We start from the raw sequence: 17,436 nt of genomic DNA on the forward strand, positions 1-17,436 counted from the left end.
TTAAAAATCACCCAGTGGAACCCATCATACGAGATGAACAGCTCACCCCATTCTGAGCAGCTCATGTGAGAAGCTCTTCTCAATAGAATTGACTCAAGTTCCACATTCAGCTGCATCCTCTTGGTTATTGGGAATTTCCTGCTGTCCTTTCCAATCCTTCTTCTCGAGTCCATCTCAGCATTTTAAGCATTCCTGCCTCTTGCCCAACAACAATGCTCTCATTCTGGTCTCACATAGCACCCTGGCTGCATCACTGGCCAAGCGCCCAAAAATAGGATACAAGTTCCTATGAGGAATTTCAACATCCTTAAATGAGTTTGTGCTCACTGCGCTACCATTCTCCGAGCCCAGCAAGTCCCTCCTGCGTCTGTGGCTCATCACTCGTTCCCTTCGCTCTGCTGGGCCCCAACTCCCACCGTTGGTACCCGGGACCTGGTCCATCTCCTTCTACTTCGGCACTGTCCGGAACACAGGGTACTTCCTCCTCGTCTTTGGTTTTAAATGGCTGGGGGGCAGTGCGAAGAGCAGGATCTGAAGCAAAGGCACCCGCCTCCTGCAGTATACCCTTCTGCTTCTCACTGTCCCCATGCCTAACATTTCTGTCCAGAAGAGGGGCTAGTGAACTCTTCCAGCAGTGGGGAAAGAATTCTGTTTTTGCCAAACTCCCTTCAAGGCAGGATTTTAATCTTCAGCAGAAAGTTGGACCAAACACTGAACGACAGTTACTTGATTCACTCTAGCTCTAGCTCCAATGCCCAACATCTACTTCCCCGCCATAGCACAGCCCACTCAGACCTTCAGCAAACACCCAACCGCTCCCATGCTACACCTCACAGGAGGGAAGGTTAGTTGCAAGGCAGACCAGATGTTACCCCACTACACAAAACCCCAAAGAGGGGAAGGAGTGGGGGGCAGGGAAGACATTTAAAAACCAGAAGATTTTTTAAGCTGGTATTTTTATTGGAACTCTCTACATAAAGCACCTTCGCTTGCTTTAAACTTACAGTACTTCTCTGAACACTGCTTCTCTGTAACACAGCACAAGATGCTTCAAACTACTCCGCGTTCCTTGATTTGGACACCGCCACCTTAACAGCTTGCACAATGGCATCTTTATCAATGCCAAACATCTTCAGGAGCTCAGCTGACTTCCCGCTTCGTGGTACATGAGATACAGCCAAGCGACTGACTGTGATACCAGGCTCACCCACTACTGCAGCGCACACCGCTTCTCCAATGCCACCTACAGAAAAAAAAAAGTTGAAACAGGACAAACATCTGTTACATTTCAACAGGCAACATATAGATTGCATGTATATCTGGTCCAAAGGTCCGTGCAAGTTAAATCCTCAATTCACGTGCTTGTGAGAAACATCAATCACAATACATGTCTGAGCTGCCCATTTGTGAAATGAAAACGAAAGACATGAAAATGAAATTAATTTCATTTCAAAAAAATGAAAACACTGCCTATTCCAAAGGCTTCCTGAGGAACAACCTGCCTGACACTTCCGAAGTACTTACAAATCGACAGTTAGAAACATAAAGCGCAGAACCATCATGGAGCCCTCACCACTTCAGCATCAGCCACTGAGGGCCAGGTTTAAAAATATATTTAGACTGAGGAGTATTTACAAGTGTACTTGACGTGCTGAAAGTCTCCATTACCAGCAGTCGGAACGGCATTTAAGAGCTCCGTCTCTCATGATGCGTGTACATGCCGCTAGGCACCTCTCTCAGTTATGTAACACATTCACAACCTTTGCTTAGAGCTCAGCTCAGACTGAATCACCACCAGTCACAGGGACAAAGGATGCAATGGGGAACTGCATGGCAGCAGAACAGACCCTAGAAGCAGCAGTATTAGGGAAGAAGAAAAGACCGGACAAGTGCAGAGAGCACATGCTCTCAGGCCCAGTAGGAGACACCTTTGAGCTGCACCCCAGTTAGGGCGTATCCAGGAACACAGGACTTTTCACAGCTCCGGGCATGGTGTGATTTAACCAGCCAAACTCAGCCTCCAGCCACAGGCACCTCCATGGATGCGGCTGGTCAGACCAGCCCGATGTGGGCTTGCAACGCATTCAGGCTGGCGATGCGTGTACACCTGACCTTCCTCGACTGCATCACATAGAGAAAGCTGTGCCAGCGTACATCGCATGTTCATCACCTCAGAGTGCAAAGATTTCACCATCTTGCAAATCTGCAGTAAAATATTTGTCCAGAGTTGAAAGATAAGCTAGAAAGTGATGAGGCTTAGTGATGGTATCACCATCCAGAACCTGGAACAAAAGTAACCAGCACTTACAGTAATACCAGCTCACTTCAGACACCTGGCAAGAGTGACGTTCACCTTAAAGTAGGACAATATTCTCATAAGTGTATCTGCTAATTTCTATTAGTAGATATCTATGGTATCTACTAATGCTGTAAGTCCACAGCTGCCCTTCTGCTAAATTCTCCACCTCCCCCACAAGCAGCAAGTCTGACATGCGATTCACAACAGCTGCTCTCTCTGCACATGGTCTCATCTTCGTGGGCCATGTTTGCGCAGGCAAGCCCCTGAAAACCTGTGCAAACAAGACACATCAGAGGGCAAGTGGCAGCAGATTATGGAGTTAAATCCAGTTGGCAGCCGGTCACCAGTGGTGTTCCCCAGGGCTCAGTGTTGGGGCCAGTCCTGTTTAATATCTTTATCAACAATCTGTGCAATCGAGTGCACCCTCAGTAAGTTCGCAGATGACACCAAGTTGGCCAGGAGTGTTGATCTGCTGGAGGGCAGGAGGCTCTGCAGAGGGGTCTGGGCAGGTTGGGCCCACGGGCTGAGGCAAATGGTGAGAGGTTCAGCAAGGCTGAGCACCGGGTCCTGCAGGTGGGGCACAACAACCTCACGCAGCGCTACAGGCTCAGCGGAGAGGGGCTGGGAAGCTGCCTGGCAGAGAAGGACCTGGGGGTGCTGGTCGACAGCCGGCTGAACACGAGCCAGCAGGGTGCCCAGCTGGCCAACAAGGCCAACAGCGTCCTGGCTGTATCGTATCCAATATAGTGTGGCCAGCAGGACCAGGGCAGTGACTGTCCCCCTGCACTCAGCACTGGTGAGGCTGCACCTCAAATCCTGTGTTTGCTTTTGGGCCCCTCACTACAAGAGGGACATTGAGGTGCTGGAGCGTGTCCAGAGAAGGACAACAGGGCTGGGGAAGGGTCTGGAGCACAAGGCTTGTGAGGAGCAGCTGAGGGGGATCTGGGGTTGTTTAGTCTGGAGAAAAGGAGGCTCCGAGGGTACCTTATTGCTCTTTACAACTACCTGAAAGGAGGTTGTAGGCAGGTGGGGTCAGTCTCTTCTCTCAAGAAGGAGGTGATATGACAAGAGGAAATGGCGTCAAGTTGCTCCAAGAGAGGTTTAGACTGGATATTAGGAAAAAACTATTCACTGAACAGTTTACTAAGCATTGGAACAGGCTTCCCAGGGAAGTGGTTGAGTTATGATCCCTGGAGGTATTTAAAAGACATATAGATGTGGCACGTGGGGACCATGGTTAAGTGGTGGACTTGGCAGTGTTAGGTTAACAGTTGGACTCAATCTTAATGGTCTTTTCCAACATAAACAATTCTAAACAAAATCCTGGCACAGAAGCTGGGGGAGTCTTACAGAGACTACTCTGCTTCTCCCAGAAAGCATTTTATCTTAAGATTTACTTGGGAATCATCTTAGCAATTCCTTCTTGCATGCATCGTGCACTTTTCGCCCTAGCTTAAGAACACTCACATACCCATTGACAGATTCTGCAACAGCCTGTAAGCAGGTGAAATGAACGTACACAAAGAGTCTAGTGAGGATCTGCTCTTTTATAGCAGTGGAGAAGAAAGAGAGAGGAGTTTGTCCCAGGGTGACTGCAGAAACTGCCAAAATCACGCGATTTCAAGTAACCTGGAATCCTGATTTTGGACACAGGAAAAATTTGAGGAACCTGCACAGCAACAGTCTCTCTTGCAATTTAACAAACTGCAGAGCAGCTGCTCTAAAGCCATTCTGAGAACATTCTGTACAGAATCACTGCACCGCAGCAGGAATTTACAATTTCACTCGGCACAAATGAATCAAGACTTCACTTGGACCAAGCACACAGAAGGGCATTGAAGGCCAAGTTAATCAGAAAGGCAGCCCTGATTAACCCATTGTGTCTTAGGAAACTTTCAATCCTCAGTGTCATCTTATAATTGTAACAGCAACGAAAAAGGCTACACCCTCTTTTGCTTTAGCTGAATGACAGCATCAGGTCCCATACTTCTCTCTCAGGTCAGGAGAAGCTGTGAGCTTCAAACCCCCTGGGAACAACTGTGTGGGCTGTGACCTCCTGGACCCAGCTTACCTTCATGGTAATGGTCCTCAACAGTGATGATTCTGCCCTTGGTCGCTCTTGCGTTTTCAAGTATTGTCTTCTTATCCAGGGGCTTTATAGTAAAGGGATCAATCACACGGATGAAGATTTTTTCTGCAGAAATAGAATTAAATTATTTGCAACAAGAATTTGGAGAATGCAAGACAACACAAGTGCCCCTGTGATCTTTTAAAACAGTTTAAAACAGGCAGCCCCTGTGATCTTTTAAAACAGTTATAAAACCTGCCTGCACTAAGTCCCAGCTACCTGTACCTATGGCTTGTCTACCACGGAACCCAAAACCCCCTAATTTGTGTATGTACTCTTTCTTCATGCACCTGGTGAGGTAGTGATATCCATTCCACTCCACAGACCACTACGAGTGCCTGTCAGCAAAACAGCAATATAACTGGCCTTCCCACAGGTAAGAGCAGAACCTAGTCACCAGGAAATCTTTGTCATTCAGACTGCCAATCAAGATTCTTTTCCCCGCACCTTTATTTTAGCTTTAACTTTATTGTCAAGCCAAACACAATTTCCTCCTGCTTCTTCGGTCTGTCGGCATTCTGAATTCTTCATCACAGGCTGCTCACCTATCAGGTATGCCTATTTGAACTGCCTCAGTCCTGATCGTGGTGCCCTTAAGGTTGGCATCAAAACCAGAATCATCATAAAGCACGCTCAGATGGCTTGTTAAAGCTATGTACAAATGGTGATTGTTTATAAAGAATAGCAAATTACATGAGGTTTTGTCTGATCCTGGCTAGCAGAACACTGAGTCAACTCTTACCATACATAAAGAAGCCCTATGTTATGTTGACAGTTTTTTGACTGCAGGCTCTTTAGTGCCCAATGTATTTTAGGTATTAGGCACTGCCTCTACACTAAGGGATTATTATCTCTCCATAGCTGGTTATTTATACTTCAAGATCAGCAGAGCATTGCAAAACACGGTAAATGCAGAAAAATAACAACAGTTCTGAAAATACAACTTTGAAAATGTCCTAAACCTGATGGCTCAAGGTCACGATAAAGTATGTGTCCACCCTGATACAGCATACAATGCTACCCCGTAAGTCACGGGCGGCATTAATTGTATTCTCTCTATTTGTAATCTCTTCCTGGGTGCAGGCTACTGACTCAAGAGAGATTTTTGATGATTTCTTTCTCATTTCATTGAAGGAATTTTATCTTCGCTGTGAGATGTCAGTGCATTTGAGCACTACAGAGTTATTGCCTGCCACGCTAGTTAAAAGCTGATATATCCATTCATTCATAAAAAAAAAAAAAAGACAAAAAAAAAGCAGTGAACCGTATCTACACAAAGGCACTGCGTATCAACAGCACCGTGTAAGAGCACACAGAGCCGCTGTGGCTCAGTTGGCAAGCTGTGTTTTGTTACCCGGCCCCAGCCTGATGCATTGTGTTGTGTTGGTACCCTGGCCCGCACAGACAATGTGCCAGGGAAGGGGTGTTCCTGCTTCTTACGTGCTGCTAACCTTCGGCCTGCAGCGCACCTTCAGACAGACTAGCAATTTTAAGGAGACTCTGATCTAATCAGTTTGGCAATTTTCATGGCTACTAATGCTAAGCTAAACCCTCAACAATTAGGCAAGACAGGCAGATATATACTATGTTGCACTGTATCAGCTTAGCAAGTGACTAGCTGACTGAAACATTTTAATTAATGTTTACCAGTACAAAGGGTAAACAGTTAGGCTGAGTGCTATTGATTTCTTTGCTGTGTTAAATGATAAAGGGAAAAACCACCCATAATTTGATCACCTTTTCTCAGCTGCTCTGCTGCAGCCAGAGCCTCATGCAGAGTGACTCCTGCTCCAATCACAGTCACTTGATCATCCTTACTCTTCAGAATCACCTGCAAAAAATGTTTCCACATATTTTTAATGATAAATCTTACTGATATTGCTAAAATTTCTGTAGATTTTATTAAAAAGATCAAATCTTTGGTATTGGAACGCTTTAGAGGGAAAAGGACTTTTACAAGAGGAACTTTACGTATTTTTTTTAAATTCTGTTTATCTAGTCAATATTTACCTTCGCCTGACCAATATGGAAGTCCTCATTGTTGTTGTAAATGACAGGATTTTCAGGACGACTAGTTCTTATGAAACAAATGCCCTGTTTCCGAAGTAAATGTGTTAGAAGTTACAAAACCAGAAATATGTTGACATTCTAGTTTGCAAACCCTATGAAGCAAACTGATTTTTTTTTCTATTTGTCCATCTTTCACCCATCTATGTTAACTCTGGTTCTACTGAGTAAACTCCCCACCCCTCACCCCCAATTCCCATTAGTCCTTTTTCAACAGCTGGTTGTTTCACACATTACAAGACAGTTAACCTCTTCTTAGAGCACGCTGATAACTTACTATTTTCTTTCTGATTCCAAGATCTTTATTTCTCTTTTGCTCTCTTGTGGAACTGGAGAATCCTACTTGAGTTAATTAGAATCTTAGAACTTTGCCATACACGTGCAAATTTTACTCTAGCGACTTTAAAGCAAAAGAAGAAATGCTCAGCTGAAAGCAAGGAAAAATGCTTTCCATCAGTTAGTGTTCAAATGCCCTTCCAAAAGAAGTAACAAACCAGTACTTACATCTAATCTCTCCCTCACACCATCTTACACTGCTTTCCTCCACCCCCCTCCATTTTTTCACAAACCACTCATCACATTTGTTACATACCAAAATTCCCCACACTTCCACTTAAAAGCCGTACTAGCAAGACTGAAATTTTTCAGACTGTTTGTGCCTTTCTCAAGGTAAACTCCTACGGCAGCCAAAAGAAGTACCAATCAAGGAGATGATCCGACTCAATGTTACCAGTGATGTTTGAGCATTGCTATGCCAAATTAGCTGAAGGTCAGGGAGACCAGAAACTCTGTCAGGGCTACATGCAAAGTCTTACTCATCTTCAGCCACAGTCCAATTTAACTGCAATCCATCACTGGCAACAGAGGAGCAGACGATGACCACTGAGACTGTCAGCTAGTACAAGCACCAGATCTCAGTAGCTTCAAAAGTTGCAGACTTAAGACTTACAGCGGACCTGACTCCTGAGCTTTCACATACAGGCACCTGATCAAAATACTCAAGATAAATTTATCTTTCCATATCCAGCTTCAATTTTGACCCCAGAGATATCACACTAGGCGCGTACTTTCTATAAGTTTGCTAAAGACCAATATGAGTTACACTTGCCCTTATTTCTGAGCCAATTTAGACCCAAACTGCAATTGCTGTGTAATCATTTACATCTCCCCAAATCTGGCCCACAGCATTCCAGACTTCATTCTGCACTAGACTGGACAGAATGTCTGCAACCTTCCCATGCAAAGAAAACCTCCCACTGCCAAGCTGGAGCCTTTGAAAGAATTTATGTGGGTAGGAACATGCAAGAAACATGCCAGAAGCAACAAAAGTAGTACAAAACAGAAGTTATCTTCTGGCTCAGGAATACTGCGATGCAAACCTTGGTGTTGGCAGCTATTTCCACTGCTTTCTCAGTGGCTACAGCATCGCTAGGGTAAAACACAGTGGCATTGGGAATAGCTCGGAACATGCACAGATCCTCCAGTCCCATCTGAGATGGCCCATCCTCACCTGAAAGAATTAAACCAGGGTTACAAAAGAGTATGGGCACATTTTTGACAATCACTCAATATAGCGGTGAGGTTCAATGTAAACCAGGGGGGAAAAAAAAAAAAAAAGTATATAAAACCAGGCACACACTGGACATGCAAGTCTACCTGCTTAGAGAAAAGAATCATCTTCTCCTTAAACCTGGAACCATCTAAACAGTAAATAAAGACAGAACGAGACTAAAAAGAAAGAGAACTGGGGTTAAAAAGAAAAAATAGAAAATAAATTATAGCAATAAAGCAATACAAAAGGAAGACAACCGAACTAGGAAGGGTACAGATTCAAAGAGGGTCACAAGATAACTGAGCATCTTCAGATTTACATGTACTGAGGCTGCACAAGCAAAATTTATACTTGTCAATAGTGTTCCTTGAGATTTAAACTGCTGGAAATGTGAAATGAGAATTGCATGTGTTCCGTCACAAATGGAGAGTGCACTTAGTGCAACTACTCTCAAATTCTTAGGCTCATTTCAAGATTAAATGAAGGGTATGTATATTTCAATACTATAAAAAGTCTTTAAAAGAGCAAGAGGGCATTCATGTTGTTAATTTAATAATTCAAGCACCTTATGGCATAAACAGCAGATCTATAAAAGAGAATTATTAGCCAGAACATGTGCTGGATGCCATGATTTTCCATAGTTAAAGAAACAACCACCACAACACCCCCCACCCCAATGACCTTATGTAAGGGTGCTTTGGGAATGGCACTGTTCCAAACTAACCATGCAAAGAGTTCTGAATCCAGTCATGTCACAGCCTGCAGAGCAGAAGCAGGGCAATAAGCCTTCCCACATGCACCCACTACCTGTTACTCAAGAAGGACGAGCTCATGAGGAAGGAGGAGAGTATTTTCATGAGAGCAGCACAAAACTCTGAAGAACTTTAAACATGTTAGAGAAATCAATCATTGAACTCTGCCACTATACATTACTAATAAAGTAAGCATGAACCAGGGAAAAAAGTGTCTCGGCTTTCAGTCACGACATGAAAAAAAGTTTTCTCAACATCATTTTCTAAATCTGTATGCACTCTGAATGAATGAGTGGGATCTCAATGGGCGTTTTCCTTTCCTAAAATGCACCCGCATAATGTATACATAAAAGTGAAATTATAAAGAACAAAATTAGCAGGTACCTGAATCAGAATCTTACCCAAGGTAAAGAGAGTACTCATGCTTGTCCTGCTTCTGCTAATGTGATGCCAATAACACCAGTGTTCACAGTTCGTACTAGTAATTTACAGACTAGCACTAATTTGAGTTTGGCTGAAAGTGCATCTTTTAGAAAATCCTGGTTTATGTGGTTTTAGAGTAACACAGATCAAAAGAGAGTAATTTTCAATTACATCTGCAAAACTCACATTTATAGCTTAACAAAAAAATGTGAGTGCTTAACATGAACAGTATCACATGTCTAGAGTATAAAACTGGTTGTTTTATTAACCAATATTTCTATTTTTGACACACATACACTATGATTGCTTTCCCTATATGTTCAGTTTGGAAAATATAGATTTTCCATTACTCTCTTATGACCTTGAAAACAATGTTTCATTAGACGTTTTGGTCAATCAGCAACCACTGGTCTAGAAGTGAACTTAGTACAAGTTCAGAAGGTCACTGTGATAATTATTTCTCATAAATTTAACGGATCCAAATTTCAATACAGCAGAAGCCCAGGTCTACCTAGAACTGCATACATAAAACTTTAATTTTGACCACAAATCCAGTTAGGATTCTGAATTCCATGCAGGGCCAAAGTTCTAACAGGAAGTACCCTTAATTCATACCCTTTCATTTAAAATTGAATTTTCTAACTGCTAAAGGATTTCTCTCAATTACTGTCTTTTACAACTCAGTTGCAAAACTTTGGATCCAAATTCTTTTTTGAAAATCAGGGTTGAGGCCTGAATCAGATTTATAACAACTTTATAGATCTAACTATGCACTTCACAATCATAGCTCTCAGAAGAACATTTCAAGTGCTGAAAATTGAAACTTGGAAGTGTAGTTTTAGGACACAATTCAGGTAACCCAAAGGAGTTTTATCTTCTTAAATGAGCAAAGAACAAAGCTAATTGGCTTTTGCACCAACACGCTTTGCTGCTTGCTAAAACACTTAAAACTGGATTTGACTACGATGAGATGGGAGGACTGATTTTAAAAAGAAAAGAGGCTTGTAATAGAATCCCTCCCTTAATGACATACACATGCCATAATCTGATATACTCTACTTACAGTCTCCACTACTAAAGCATACTCTATACTACTGCAAGTAAAGCCTGAAGTTCTGGATGAGACTACACACATTTATGAAGCACCTTTAAATCTTTACCAATATTACAGGTCAAATTAACTATTTTGCTTTAAACAAAAAACCCCGACCCTCTTACAAACCATACTGCTAGTCAAAACGATTAAATCAACTGAAAAATGGTCAGCTCTCCCTCTCTTTCTTTTCCCCTATAAATAACTAGTAGTTTTTCAAGCATGAATGTCTACTGGCATTTTCCTTCTCGGTATGCAAGTCTGCTCCTGTTTTTAAGAGTGCTGTCTATGCATTTCATTAAAAAAACACAATTCCCTCCCTCCCTCAAACCAAAATCAAACCCTGGTATGATCTGACATGTACCAAACAGGGTGGGAAGTAAAGACCAGAGAAGATACTGCTAGCAAGGGCCCTCAGCCTGCTGCTCCGAGACGTGCTGGCTACACCATAGCATACTTGAAGTCTTCCAGAGAGGAGCCAGGGGTTCCTGAGGTGATAGGAACCAGCAGCGAAACACCAGTGAAATGCCTCAAAGGAAGTAAAGGAACTTCTTCTGGCTGAAAGCCCAGCTGAAGTGCCTCTACACCAATGCATGCAGCATGGGCAACAAACAGGAGTAGTTGGAAGCCACTGTGCCGCTAGAAAGCTACGACCTAGTCGCCATCAGAGAAACTTGGTGGGATGAATCCCATAACTGGAGTGTGGCTACCAATGGCTCTAAGCTGTTCAGAAGGAAGGGCGGAGGCGTTGCCCTCTACATCAAGGAACGGATAGAGCGTTACGAGCTGTCTCTGAAGAACAGCCACGAGCAAGTTGAAAGCTTATGGGTAAGACCCAGACACTGAGGTAACAAAGGGAACCTTGTGGTTGGCATCTACTACAGGCTGCCCGATCGGGGGCAGGGGGGAAGGTGGCTATTGATGAAGGCTTCTTACTCCAGTTACAGGAGGCCATCATGCTCCTGTGCTGGGGGACCTCAACCACCCTGACATCTGCTGGAAAAGAAGCACAGTGAGCTACAGACAATCCATGAGACTCCTGGAATGCACTGAGGGTAACTTCTTAAGCCAGGTAATAGACAGCTCTACCAGAGGGGATGCGCTACTGCACCTGTTGGTCACCAGCACAGGTGAGCTAATCAGTGACGTCAACGTTGGAGGCAGCCTGCACTGCAGTGATCATGCACTGGCGGAGTTCACAGTCCTGAGGGATACGTGTTAGGTAAAGAGTCAAGTCAGGACCCTGAATTTTAGGAAAGCAAAATTCCAGCTCTTTAAGCAGTTAAGTCAATAAGACCCCCTGGGAAACTGCCCTCAGGGACAACAGAGCAGAACAGAGCTCCAGATCTTTAAGGATACGCTGCATAGAGCGCAAGAGCTCTCACTCCCCAGGTGTAAGAAATCAGGAAAGGAAGGCAAGAGACTAGCATGGATGAGTCAAGGCTTGCTGTTCAAACAAGGGCAAGAAAGAAATGCTCAAGCAGTGGAATCAGGGACAGGTATCCTGGGAAGAGAACAGGGACACTGCCTAGTTGTGTAGGGATGGGGTCAGGAAGGTCAAGGCACAGCTGGAGCTAACTCGGCAAGGGATATAGGGAAGAATTAAAGGGCTTCTACAGGTATGTCAGCCAGAAAAGGAAGGACAAAGAAAGCATAGGCCTCCTCAATGAGCAAGGCTGGAAAACTGGTAACAACAGAAGAGGAGAAGGCTGAAGTAACCAAGTGTTTTGCCTCAGTCTTCACTGCCAACCTCTCTTCCCACACCTCTTGAGTGGATGGACTGCAAGACGGGGGCTGGGGGAGCAAAGTCCTTCCCACTGTAAAAGCATATCAGGTTTGCAACCACCTGAGGAACCTAAACATACGTAAGTCTAAAAGACCTGACGAGATGCATCCCAGAGTCCTGAGGGAATTGGCTGATGTAGTTGCCAAGCCACTCTACACGATATTTGAAAAGTCATGGCAGTCAGGTGAAGTCCCCAATGACTGGAAAAAGGAAAAACCGCACCCATTTTTAAAAAGGGTAGAAAGGAGGACCCTGGGAACTACCAACTTTTCAGCCTCATCTCTGTGCCTAGGAAGATCACGGAACAGATCCTTCTAGATGCTATGCTAAAGCACATGGAGGACAGGGAGGTGATCAGAGACAGCCAGCATGGCTTTACCAAGGGCAAGTCCTGCCTGACCAACTTACTGGCCTTCTACGACGGAGTGATTACACCAGTGGACAAGAGAAGAGCTACAGGTGTTGTCTGTCTGGACTTCTGTAAGGCCTTTGACACAGTTCCCCACAACTTTTTTCTCTCTAAGTTGGAGAGAGATGGATTGGATGGGTGATTGTTTGGTGGATGAGGAATTGGTTGGATGGTCACACACAGAGGGTAGTGGTGGTCAGTGGCTCAATGTCCAGACAGAGATCAGTGACAAGTGCTGTCCTCCAGGGGTCTGCACTGTTTAATATCTTCTTCAATGACATAGCGGGATTGAGTGCACCCTTAGCATGTTTGCAGACATCATCAGGCTGAGTTGTATGGTTGACAGGCCTGTGGATGAGAAGCCATCCAGACAGACCTGGCCAAGCTTAGGAAGTGGGACCATGTAACCTAATGAGGTTCCAGAAGGCCAACTGCAAGGTCCGGCACCCGGGCTGGGGCAACCCCTGGTATCAATACAGGCTGGGGGATAAAGGGATTGACAGCAGCCCTGCAGAGAAGGACTTGGAGGTACCGGTGGATGAAAAGCTGGACATGAGCCAATAATGTGCGCCTGCAGCCCAGAAGGCCAACTGTATCCTGGGCTGCATCAAAAGAAGCACAGCCAGCAGGTGTTGAGGGAAATGATTTTCCCCCTCTACTCCACTCTGGTGAGACCCCATCTGGAGTGCTGCATTCAGCTCTAGAGCCCCCAACATAAGGACGTGGAGCTGTCAGAGCAAGTCCAGAGGAGGACCACAAAGATGATCAGAGGGCTGGAGGACCTCTCCTACAAAGGCAGCCTGAGAGACTTGGGATTGTTCAGCCCGGAGAAGAGAAGGCTCCAGGAAGACCTTATAGCAGCCTTCCAGTACCTGAAGGGGCCTTTTAAGAAAGATGGGGACAAACTTTTTAGAAGGACCTGTTGTGATAAGACAAGGGGTAATGGTTTTAAATTGAAAGAGGGTAGTTTTAGACCAGATATGAGGAAGACATTTTTTACAATGAGGGTGGTAAGACAATGGAACAGGTTGCCCAGAGAGGTGGTAGATGCCCCATCTCTAGAAACATTCAAGGTCAAGTTGGATGGGGCTCTGGGCAACCTGATCTAGTTAAAGGTGTCCCTGCTCACTGCAGGGGGGTTGGACTAGATGGCCTTTAAAGGTCCCTTCCAATCCAAAATGTCCGATGATTCAGTTTCCTGAATTACGTAACAGTCTCACAATTCCTGTTCCATTAGTATTTCTAAGGCTTCAGGTTTTTTTAGTCAACACATCAACTGCTCCAGTAGTAAGAAATACTGAGATAAGTAGATGCAATTTTTTCAAATTGGTGATCTTCAAAGGCATAATAAAACAAAAATATTTATCTCTTGTAAAGTGTTTTTGAGATTGGTCAACAAGAGCATCTGCAAGAATAAGTATCATTAGTTTCTCATTTTAAGGACTGGGAAATAAAGGTACAGTAAGCACATGACTACTCTCATCACAGAGAATGTCAATTGCAAACACGGAAAGGAACCTAAGCTCCTCACTTTCAATCCAATCCCTTCATATTGCTTTACTTGTAGAGCAGAAAAGCTTGCAGGGTAAAGTCCTACTTTTATCAGGCCAAACTGATAAAAAGAAAAAAAAAAATAAGCAGATGAGCTCCTGAAGGCATGAAACCTTTCTCATTCTTTCTAAATACAACAATGTATCTGATGGAAGTGAACTGCAAATGTGACTTCTCCCTCTAAATGGTGCCACTGTTATACAGCTATATCACTGATTGTCTCCACAAAGCATTATCGGTTTGGCTGCTAGACACTTATCACTAAATGGATGAGAACCGCTGAAAAATAAGCCCAGGCTGCCCTTACCAATAGAAACACCGCAGTGCGACCCACAGAGATTGATGTTACTCTCGGAGATGGCAGCCATACGGATCTGGTCAAATGCCCGTGTGAAGAAGGTAGCAAAGGTACTGGCAAAAGCAACGGTTCTGTCACGAGTAGCACAACCAACTGCAATGCTCACCTGAAAAGAGGGAGATTGTACAAAACCAGTGAATTCCTTGTTTATCGATTACTTCCAAAAGATCATCTGTGGGACTTCCTACTGCAGAACTTTAGGAAGAAGCTCTCAATGCAGATTAAAAATCACTCTGTCCAGTCCTGCTTGTAATTATTGGCCTTTCCAAAAAGGAAAGGCAGCGCCTTTCTCTCCCAGTATCTACCCTCTACCATCTCTCTGCTCCTTGCCTCAACTGATAGCTCTTATTGTTGATCCTTACTGGCAGCTTCTTTTCTTTATCTGCTCTGAGCAGCTACTCACAGAGTTTTAAGATTTATCCCCCTCCTCCTTTTCCTGGATCAAAGGCCTACACTTTCAGTCCAAAGACATGGTTTTTCTATCCCCAACAGACAAAAATTACCATTACTAAGTGGGAATGGATTTACCTGTGTGATTTGGACTGGTATTTATTAAAAGGGCCCTTCTTCAGCAAGATGGAAATTAGAACAAGTCGTAAAGTTGTTTATTGCTACAATTACCCTGTACATTTATTTTACACAGAAATTGTTCTGCTCTTCATTCGTGCAAATTTCTCCTAAGCTTATATAAATCCAAAATGCCTGACTCAAGCTCCTAAAACTGCCCTAGTATAAAATTTGCAAGAGACAGTTCATGGGTTCTTTGGTTATAAATTGTTAAAGACAACAGCAAATTTCTGCCTGAATTTGTGTCTTTAATTTCATTTGCTTCAGTGAATCCATATGGGCGGCAACTGAAGACTTAGTCAAACAGATGAGTTACCAAATTATTTCAGTTCTGTACAAATGTCATCAGGCTACATTTATTAACTGTTTCTCTGTCCTCATCTTCATACCCCAGTCTAGCATAGAACTCACTGTCACATTGTGACATTCCATTTTTGTGAAGCAAAAGAAACCAAACCTAAAGTCTTTTCAGAGTTAAATTTCTACAAATCAGACTGTGGAAGGTATTACTGTTGTTTACATGTTGCCTTCTCTTTGTGTACTGCTGAAATACAGACAATATGACCGCAAAACTAAAAAGAAAAAGAGGGGGGATTTAGGAAAGTATTACTAGAAGCACTCCTGTCATATTACATTTGTAAGCTTTTGTCATAGCCTAGTTTTTCCCCAAGAAATAAGTAAGTCTACATATCCACAAATATACATATGAACAGCAAATTAAAACCCCACCCTGTGAAGACTCAGAGTGAATGGTCTGATATTGCTGTGTAATATCAGTATTTCATAAAGCCAAGAGACCAGTTACCATGTTCTGTTCAGCAATGTAGCATTCAATGTAGCGACTGGGATGTTCTTTCTTAAAAAGCTCTGAGAAGGTGGAGTTCTTTGTGTCTCCATCCAAAGCAATCACTCGATCATTAGCATGGCCCAGTTTTGCAAGTGCAACACCATAAGCTTTGCGGGTAGCCCACTAGGAAAAGAAAAATACAGCAGAACTGTTGTAACTTCCTGTTCCTAGAAGCTTTTTGTTTGTTTCTTTGTTTTTTCCATGAGTGCATGCACACACAACTAAAAAACCCCACAACACGCAAGACAACTGAAAAAAAATTTATGTTAGCAGTATCAAAAGTACATATAAGAACAGTGACATTCCTAAGTGTAAACAAAAAAAGAAAAACACAGTGAAGCATCAGGACACACATCTGTGCTGAAATTAGCAACTCCCTACCAATCCAGCTATGGAATTTTTAAAACCTTGGTTTCCAATCATGGAAAATCACTGAACCTCGTGGAGTTTAACTTTAAATACACATAAAATAGTTTGAATGATTGGTAACGATCATGAAATGGAGTTATGTGAGTCTTTGTATTTTAATATCCTTCCAATACGCAGTGAGCTTAATGTCTGTGTGTCACACAACAGATGTACCAGGATTCTCAAACTAGGAGAGAAGAGGTGGGTAGTTGAAATCGTGGCAAAGGAAAAACACGGAACTTCCGGCCATCCATTAAACAGCCTCATACTTTGAAGTTATCTGACAAACAGTGAAAAAGGAAGGGAATACCTTTTCTCCCACTTTGTAAGTTGGTGGAGATGGCATCTTAATGTTTCTAATATTTACTATAGGTGCATCTTCTTCCGGGAGGGCTGGAGAAAGCTTTTTCTTATTTTGGATTTTGTCATCTATTTCCTGAATGACTTGTTCAGCCATGTTTTTTGGAAGGGGCTTTCCATGCCAGCTTTCCTTATCTTCAACACCTGTGTATTTAAAATTATATTACAAATCACAAAAATATAAAAACTGTTTAAGATCTTAGCTGCAGATTTTACTCGGATAAAAGTGCAGTGGAGCATGACAGTCTAGCATAGTCTTCCAAGAAAAGAACTTCTTTATTATTCCCACTGTAAACAATTACCATTAATTTAAATTGCATTAAGACAAACATGTTTAAATACTTAACACAAATAGTCAAATTCCATATAGTCCAAACTAGTGATGAAATTCCAGTATCTTCTACTGAAATTGATTATGATTTGGCAACTAAAAGACGTGGTCCATAAGTGTGGCAAGAAGTAAACAGTAATCAATCTGAACAGTTAACATGAATTTTCAATAGTCGGGCCTAATTAAACAAACTCAGATGAATTTCGAACAACAGTTAAGCAAGCTAATTCAAACAAGACCTGACATTTTACAGCTTTATTTTAATAGCTTGTGATGACTCTCATCTTTGTGCACCTGGCACTAACAGCAAAATCACCTCTCTGGCTGATATGCTGTTTTTCACTGAGTAAGTCACTAAGAAGAATGAATCTTGCTTGCTTACTCAATGAAAAGGAATGAAGATATTCACTCCTGTTATTAATATTTATGTGGTCAGAAAGATAAATTAGCAGAGTGCCTCTAATAAACTGGAGCTGAACAGAATCATGGCAACCCTGGACACGCT

At 43.0% G+C, this 17,436-nt stretch overlaps 1 protein-coding gene across 1 annotated transcript in view; it reads right to left on the bottom strand.

Annotated features, from left to right (window-relative positions):
- Window positions 1-937: 937 nt before the first annotated feature.
- TKT (transketolase) overlaps window positions 938-17,436 on the bottom strand; it is a 28,223-nt gene continuing 11,724 nt past the window's right edge. The window contains exons 7-14 of the mRNA XM_055707553.1: window positions 16,551-16,744; window positions 15,791-15,955; window positions 14,368-14,524; window positions 7,874-8,004; window positions 6,438-6,521; window positions 6,165-6,258; window positions 4,371-4,493; window positions 938-1,243 (exon numbers count right to left, since the gene is read on the bottom strand). Of these exons, the coding sequence (XP_055563528.1) occupies window positions 1,056-1,243; window positions 4,371-4,493; window positions 6,165-6,258; window positions 6,438-6,521; window positions 7,874-8,004; window positions 14,368-14,524; window positions 15,791-15,955; window positions 16,551-16,744 (1,136 nt within the window). The 3' untranslated portion in view covers window positions 938-1,055. The remainder of the gene's footprint in view (window positions 1,244-4,370; window positions 4,494-6,164; window positions 6,259-6,437; window positions 6,522-7,873; window positions 8,005-14,367; window positions 14,525-15,790; window positions 15,956-16,550; window positions 16,745-17,436) is intronic.

The sequence above is a fragment of the Falco cherrug genome, chromosome 4 (assembly GCF_023634085.1).
Source record: "Falco cherrug isolate bFalChe1 chromosome 4, bFalChe1.pri, whole genome shotgun sequence".
NCBI lineage: Eukaryota > Metazoa > Chordata > Aves > Falconiformes > Falconidae > Falco > Falco cherrug.